Source organism: Cenococcum geophilum (assembly GCF_001692895.1).
Source record: "Cenococcum geophilum 1.58 unplaced genomic scaffold K441scaffold_2, whole genome shotgun sequence".
NCBI classification, from domain to species: domain Eukaryota; kingdom Fungi; phylum Ascomycota; class Dothideomycetes; order Gloniales; family Gloniaceae; genus Cenococcum; species Cenococcum geophilum.
Window position 1 is genome coordinate 1860733 of NW_027137560.1, and position 8498 is coordinate 1869230.

Sequence of the window (8498 nt, forward strand, 5' to 3'; positions counted from 1 at the left end):
GATAAGATTTATCCAAAACAACCCTGGACTTGAGTACCCAAAATCTTGCAGAAAATTCCCCACAAATCATGCTCATACGTTGAAGCACATGCGGCGAAGCAAGATGACAGTAGTTCACTCACCGTGTGCGTAGTCTGTAGCAACTACATATACTGATTCAGAGGTGAAAAGGGTGGCTACGCCAAGGCACTCTAAGCCTATTTGAGAGATTCGTGCTACAATAGGGTAACATGACAAGGTGGTATCAGCGTGCAACTCCAACCTTTACATTTGATTCCTTCCGTAACAGCCCAGTATCGGACGTTTATTCCAAATGGCAGGGATTTGCCACGTCATCAGATTGCCCGGACCGGAGCTGTAGTTTCGGGGAAAGTGGCGAAAATCGAATTAAGCCAGCCCACAAAGCACCAACAATTCGCTATGCAATAACCTCAATAAATACCAAGCCGACATTACTATCTCCCAAAGAGTCAACCCCTTCGGTCCTCCTCTCCCAACCCTCTTCTGCTCTCCATCATTCCCCCTCACTGTGTGAAGGAAACAATTCATTATGGATATTCGCACGGATCAGGATCCCGAGCCGGCAATCCATGAAAGTTCCAAATCTCAAGCAGAAGGAAGTTGGAGCGAGCGCAGGGCCGTAAATCATGCAACGCACTCTTCGACCCAAAATTCTTGGGTGACTAGGAGACGCAAGGTTGGGAAAGTCCTCTTACCCGCTTATGCATCTCCACCTGTTCAACTTGCTTTGGTCGCCTTTATTAGTTTCCTCTGCCCTGGAATGTGGAACGCTCTGAACGGTCTTGGTGGTGGAGGACTGGTGCAAGCGGAACCGGCAAATAACGCAAATGTGGCACTCTACAGCACTTTCTCTGTGGCTGGCTTTTTTGCTGGTATTGCCACTAACAAATTAGGGGTCAGAGCCACACTAAGTCTTGGTGGGCTTGGGTACTCCCTTTACTCCTCAAGTTTGCTCTGCTACAAGCATACCCAGAACTCAGGATTTCTGCTGTTCGCCGGGCTACAGTTGGGACTGTGTGCTGGCCTCTTCTGGGCAGCTCAAGGAATGGTAATGATTTCTTATCCTACCGAGGAGTCCAAAGGAAAATATATCTCCTGGTCTTGGATGATATATAATATGGGAGCTGTGATAGGCAGTATAGTAAGTCATCTGCGATTGTAGTATCTATGGGTTTATAGTTAATCCTGCCTATTATAAAAGATTGCACTCGTCCAGAACATTCATTCTGAAGCTAACGACGTTGGCGACATTACCTTTTATGTCCTCATTGCTCTTTCGCTCCTTGGAACCATTCTAGCGCTACTACTTTGCGAAGCCAGACAGGTTGAAAGAGCCGACGGCTCGCGAGTTGTCCTTCCGCAGACCCTTACTTGGAAAAGTGAGCTGATAGGGCTACTGGAAACACTCAAGCACGACTCTTATATTCTACTCTTTTTTCCCATGTTCTTTGCATCGAATTTCTTCTACCCATATCAATTCAACACATTCAATCTTGAAACGTTCACTATCCGTACAAGATCTTTGAATAACACCTTGTACTGGCTTTCTGAGATCGCAGGTGCTTATCTTGCGGGATATGCACTAGACTCGGCCCGTGTACGTCGCTCTTTACGAGCAAAGATTGCTATGGGAGTCTTGCTCATTCTCACGTTCGTAGTATGGAGTGGAGCATATGTATGGCAAAAGAAAGAATCCGAGTCAACAACAAGTATTATTGGAGGTTCTGTCAAGAAAGATTTCTCCGACTCTGGCTATGTGGGCCCAATGATTCTTTACCTCTCTTTTGGTCTTTTTGCAGCTGCATGGCAGACCTGTCTTTACTGGTAAGATCCGCAGCAACCTCATATTATGATGACTTCGGCTAAAGTCTACTCTAGGTTTATTGGTGCCTTGACGAACGATAGCCGTAAGCTCGCTAACTTTGCCGGCTTCTACAAAGGCATACAATCAGCAGGGGGAGCGGTTAGTTTCCGTGTCAATACATTGGGTATATCTTCCGTGAATGAGTTGGTGACCTGTTGGGCTTTGCTCACTGCATCTTTATTCATTGCTGCTCCAGCCACTATTAGGAAGATTCGGGATCACGAGTAAGGGTTGTCGTAGGTAGAGAGGACAGTTCAGCTTAGCCGAATGCAGAATTTACCGGGTTTTGAGAAAGTTGTTTATTGATTTTCCTACTATATGGTCGGCATTAACTAAAAAGCGCCGAGCCTGCTGTTTTACATACAAAAAACGTCAGAAACGGAAGACATTGACAGCGACTCCGAACCCAACGCCATCTTCAAGAAAATCGACATGATGTGGCCCTACTTCAAAAATGCCCCGGCTCAGCTCACCGATGCTTGGAGCATCAGCTTTGACGGTCATGAGGACGCCACAAATGTGAATTGACACAGCACATCTTGAGGCTGTCGGCCGCCAATGTGGAGTTGGCAAGAACTCAACCAAGAGCGTCCGCGTAAAAGTATAGGGACCTCGAGCATGAGCTGAAGGAATGCGTGCAATACGCACTAAGGATTACAACTACTATTCCCAAATGGATTCAATTCGATGCAGTAAACCAGCCCGTCAATGGTTCCAACGGCAATCATGTGGGCAATCTGAAATATGCCGTTACATGCCAAGTATCTCTAGGTCTGGACTGCACAATGTGCAAAGTTATACAGGATGGACTCCAGGCGGGGGCATTGATTCCAGAGTTAGCCCTTATTTGGGGCTCGTCGGGTGCTCTTATCACCGCATCCTGTGGTGTGGGTGGGTGCTAAAGAATTTTGATGATGGTTAGCATTCCAAAGCCTTGCGTTGGTTGACTACTTATGTGATATATGGGAATTTATTTTTGGGTATGTCTTTATATCCATATTCATCTTCCCAATTTGTACTGGTACACTAGTCTTTAGAATATAATGAAATCCAATAAAGCCATGTTTTAGCTTTATATTATCAAGCATGCATAGTAACCTCAGCTGTTAGGCATATGCTATCATCTGAGAATACGGCGCCTCCAAACAGCGACAACAGGACGTTTACGACTGTTCCGGCTATATTCGCAACAGTATCGTGGAATAATCCAACACAGCTCAATTGCAAGTAAGAGCTGACTAAGATTCTAATTTAATGCTCTATTTTTATCGAATTATTGATGTGACTTTCGATTAAAGATAGTTTCATGATGCTATGTAATATAAATATCACTTTTCGGCCATAATTGAGCGCTATAATTCATAAGTGTAGCAAAATAGACCCGCCAACGGTATTCAGAACATCTCGATGTCGGCGTAGTTAACGAGGAGGTCTAAAATCTACTCGTACGTCGTCCATGACTGCGTCTCAAATGGATTGATATCGCGTTTGAGACAGCGCGGCGGGGTTTAGGAAAACGGGCGGCAGGCCTGTGCCAGCATCCTCTCCTAATGCGCCACTAGTTTCTGCTTCCCTAACACGGTGATATTGTGTGCACCAACGGGGCCTAGCTTGACGGTCATGTTACCGAAAGGGCCCTCCTTCACGCATTCTCCACCTAACCCGTGGCTCGTCCAATCACTTGAGCCGTTTCCGTGCGTGATAGAGACGCTATTTCCGCTAACACTGTACGGCGAGCCATCAAAAACAGGCGAGTTCTGAGGGGCTCGCGTGTAGAGACCCCAATAGGAAAATGTTATTCATTCATTTTCGCAATGATTGAACAGCTGAAAAAACCACTGACGGCTGATAACCTTCATATCCGCACTCTTCTCTCAGCACTGTTTCATATGTCCAAACGTAGTAGCAATGCTAGGAAAGGAATATAGCCTAAGCAATAGATTCTATTATCAACGGTGATTGCTTTTGATTATAGGTTTTGCGCATATAGCCAAAAAAAAAGGAGTGAAATGGGGGCTTAGACTATAATGAATGATTCTCGTTTGATTGATATGAACAGCTTTAGAGTTGTCGATCGGCCAATTGGCCCAAAAAGACCGGTCCTCTTGGCGGAGCTAAATTGGACGTATTTTATCGGTTGACAAAAGTCATCGAACTGATGTTTAGTTCCCGGAAGGTCAAGGCGCGCAGCTTTTGATTGGAGACACGTCACTGCGTCTGTGTACGCTTTTCTCTCATGCTTTGGTAGAGCACCCTTTTATCCATGATTAAATGATTTAACAAAGTTGAGAGGAGCTATCCCATGCGCCGTCGAGGCGCTACCACGATTTGTGGCCCGTGCGCAAACACCAGAACATCAATCAGACCTGCGGAGGATAGATTATCCTATCCGGTCGGGCGGATAATAATCTTATCCGAGGATAGCCCGGATATCGGATAATATCCGGATAATATCCAAATAATATACTACCTATAGCCCCACTAATATAACTCTATATTTTATAAATAGAGGCCTAATTTATAGCTCTATTCTAGGGCTATAAAATAAGCCTTTATTTATATAATTTAAGGCCGTTTTGGTAGAGTTATAGGGGGTACTTATTTCTAGGAATAGAGGGGCCGGATAAGTCAGCGGAGAGCCTTAAGCCATTACAAAGCACCCCCTATAACCCTACTAATAACGCTCTATATTTTATAAATAATAGCTTATTTTATAGCCCTAAAATAGAGCTATAGAATAAAACTCTATTTATAAAATATAGAGTTATATTAGTAGGGCTATAGGGGGTATATTGTTTTAATAGAGGACAATACACGCCGCTACGGCTTAGCGATTTTTACCGATCTTTTATAGTAGATAGTAGAGGCTCTACATAAAGCTCTACACGAAGCTCTACAAAAGCTCTCCATAAAGCTCTGCTTAAAGCCCTATTTAGATCTCTAAGGCTTTACTAATACGTAGCACTAATATACTATCCCTTAACACGTTAGGGTCCTTAGAGAATTTACTACTAGATTTAATTGGGCACTTGCATTAAACCAAGTTCTCTAATTAGCTAGTCCCTTATTAATAACCGTAGGACCCAAATTAACGGGTTAAGGGATAACGCTCTATATAACGCTCTATATTACGGCACTAGCAGAAAGCGGCAGCTATGGTAGACGCAGGGCTTACGTAACTCTTACGTGACTAGAGGATTATATATAACTCCTCGCGTTGCTACTTATCCTTTCCTTTCCTTTTCTTTAGCTTTAGATTCTTATTTATAGACAATCTAATCGTACAGGCTTGCGCGACCCTTTTGCCGTGCTTATGTCTCAATTAACTAAGTCGCTAACACTCTGCACAATACTCTATATATAGACGCTCTATAGGACGCTCTATATAACGCTCTATATTACGGCACTAGCAGAAAGCGGCAGCTATGGTAGACGCAGGGCTTACGTAACTCTTACGTGACTAGAGGATTATATATAACTCCTCGCGTTGCTACTTATCCTTTCCTTTCCTTTTCTTTAGCTTTAGATTCTTATTTATAGACAATCTAATCGTACAGGCTTGCGCGACCCTTTTGCCGTGCTTATGTCTCAATTAACTAAGTCGCTAACACTCTGCACAATACTCTATATATAGACGCTCTATAGGACGCTCTATATAACGCTCTATATATAAAGGCTATATATATAGAGGCTTTACATATAGAGCTCTATGCGACGCTCTATATTAAAGACTCTATATATAGAAGCTNTACATATATAGCTTTATATAAAGCCTAGTGCTAGCTATATTTATAGTGTTATATAATAGAAATAAAAGATTTAGTTTTATAGTTAAAATTCTATAGATACNAAGCCTTATCTAGATATTATATCTAGGCTATCCTTAGATAGGATTATTATCCGCCTAACTAAATAGGATAGTTTATTCTTTATAAGTATATCTTTAATAGACTTATAAAGGATAGNCTAGATAGGCCTCTTAGATAATAGACCTATTAGCTAATAGTATTCGGAGACTATCTGGATAGTCTTTAGATAGCCTTAGCTATATTTCTTAATATATAATTATTTAAAGCTTAGAGAGGTCTAGATGTCTATAATAAAATTAATATTTATTAGCTAAGTAGTTATAAATATTTTTAATTAAATATTATTATATTATATAGAGGCTCTGTATATAAAAGCTTTATATAAGGCTTTATACGAGGATCTACACGAATCTCTACGTGCAGAGGCTCTGCGCGACGGCTCTGCGTACGACGGTTCTGCNTACNACNGCTCTACTACGGAGGCTCTATATAAAAGCTTCNTGCAGAGCTTCGTGTAGAGCTTCGTGCAGAGTCTCCATACGCAGAGCCCCGTGCAGAGCCTCCGTACGCAGAGCTTCGTGCAGAGCCTCCATGCGCAGAGCTTCGTGCAGAGCCTCCATGCGCAGAGCTTCGTGCAGAGCCTCCATGCGCAGAGCTTCGTGCAGAGCCTCCATACGCAGAGCTTCGTGCAGAGCCTCCATATGCAGAGCTTCATGCAGAGCCCCCATACGCAGAGTCTCCGTACGCAGAGCTTCGTGCAGAGCCTCCATACGCAGAGTCTCCGTACGCAGAGCTTCGTGCAGAGCCTCCATACGCAGAGCNTCCGTACGCAGAGCTTCGTGCAGAGCTTCGTGTAGAGCCTCCGTACGTAAAGCTTCGTGCAGAGCCTCTATACGTAGAGCTTCGTGTAGAGCCTCCGTATACAGAGCTTCGTGCAGAGCTTTGGTAGAGCTCTGTGCGCGGCTCCCCTAAAGCCTTGTTCCGCAGACAGAGTTGGTAACAAGCAAGCTAGCTTGCTAGCTTTTACCTCAGAAGCTCAGACTAAGAAATCGATTGCGGATATAGGAATATCCGCACCGTCCGCTAAGCTGATTTAGGACGGTAATCGTTTTCTTAGTCTGAGGGCCTTTGGCGAGATTTGTAGAAAACCTAAACACGGTTTATATNAGAAGACCTNATTAACTTTAACGAAATTNATCTACCCTCCCACAATACCTGTTGATATAAAAATTACACCAAATTATAGAGAAAAGCCTACTCTATAAAGCTATGAGATCTTCAGCTCCTTATACGCGCGCGACGTTAAGAGGAANNCGTCGCCGTAGAGGCCCNAATTCTACCTCTGCACCGCCGAGCCGCGCAGTAAACACCAACGCTGAACGCTTACGNCCACGCCGCCAGCCCTCTGCGTAGAGCTTTGCGAGAGCTCTGCGGAACGAAGCTCAGGGGGAGACCTGCACGGAGCTCTGCAAAAGCTCTGCACGAAGCTCCGCACGAGGCTCCGCACGAAGCTCTGCTCGAAGCTCTGCTCGGGGCTCTGCTCAAAGCTCTGCTCGAAGCCCTGCTCGAAGCTCTACTCGAAGCTCTGCCCGAGGCTCTGCTCGAGGCTCTATTCGAAGCCCTATATAGAGCTCCAAAGCTCTACTAACACGCAGCGCTAATATACTAGGAAGGTTCTACAATTGCCCGTACGAACGCCCGTACGAGCGCCCATACAATCATCTCTACAAACGTCTCTGCAATTAATCGCCCGTACGAACGTCTGCACGTCTGCACAGTTACACGTCTATACGCCTGCACGTAGCTCTGCACGAAGCTCTGCACGAAGCTCTGCACGAGGCTCTACACGAAGCTCTGCACGAAGCTCTACACGAAGCTTTGCACGAAGCTCTGCACAAGGCTTTGCACGAAGCTCTACACGAAGCTCTGCACAAAGCTCTGCACAAAGCTTTACACGAAGCTCTGCACGAGGCTTTGCACAAAGCTCTGCACAAAGCTCTGCACGAAGCTCTGCACGAAGCCCCACACGAAGCTCTACACGAAGCTCTGCTAAGGTTCTGCACGAAGCTCTACACAAAGCTCTACACGAAGCCCTACATTAAGCTCTACACGAAGCTCTACTAAGGCTCTACACGAGGCTCTGCATGAGGCTCTGCCCCCTAGTAGTAGCAGAGACACTCCAGGCCAAGGGAGGATATTTTTAAGGAAGGACCTAACTATAGCACCTACTAGGTGTTGCAATAGCTTTAAGTAGTAAATATCTATATATCTATATAGTGGCCGTCGAAAACGGACTCTGCACCTGTACGTGGTGACGGCTACGAACCTAGGTCTTCGAAGTTCAGACTCAGAGCCAACGCAGAGACGTCGTACAGCGTGCGATAGGACCTGGTAGTCGTGGTTGTAAGCGTTATAGGCGGTGGTGAAAATTTTTCAGATGGTGAGATCTTAAAAACCACTACTGTGGCCCTCTACAATTCAGCTACGCTATTCTCCTATTAAGGCACCTATACAATCCAACGTAGATATACGGCATTTAATAGCATCCCCCGACCCCTAATAGAAAGCATTAACGACCTCTTATATTAACGAATAGGCGATCGCAAATAAATAAGTAGACGAATAAGCAAATATACGGCCCCTCCTAACCCCCAGGGCGATCGCCCGCGGAGCATACGGTCACTCGCCGTTTTTTCTACCAAATACTACCTAGTAGCCTGGATTGCGACCCACGGTTTTCCCTATCTTCTTTTAATGGAGTGGTGACCCTTAAAAAGGGCCTAGCTAGGGCCTAGGCATAAAAG

General features: G+C 44.9%; 2 protein-coding genes across 2 annotated transcripts; one reads left to right on the plus strand and one right to left on the minus strand.

Annotated features, from left to right (window-relative positions):
- Positions 1 to 550: 550 nt before the first annotated feature.
- On the plus strand, positions 551 to 2113 carry K441DRAFT_533399 (MFS general substrate transporter; the record flags this gene model as incomplete). The annotated part of the gene is made up of 3 exons (XM_067642280.1): positions 551 to 1166; positions 1338 to 1845; positions 1900 to 2113. 3 exons carry the CDS (start codon positions 551 to 553, stop codon positions 2111 to 2113), a joined length of 1338 nt encoding a protein of 445 aa, XP_067509791.1.
- A 1304-nt stretch (positions 2114 to 3417) lies between these two features.
- Positions 3418 to 4139, minus strand: K441DRAFT_719037 (uncharacterized protein; the record flags this gene model as incomplete). Its single annotated transcript, XM_067654015.1, has 3 exons — positions 3418 to 3642; positions 3710 to 3796; positions 4011 to 4139. Coding segments are annotated over 3 exons (426 nt in total), but the record flags the coding sequence as incomplete, so codon positions are not given.
- Positions 4140 to 8498: the final 4359 nt, after the last annotated feature.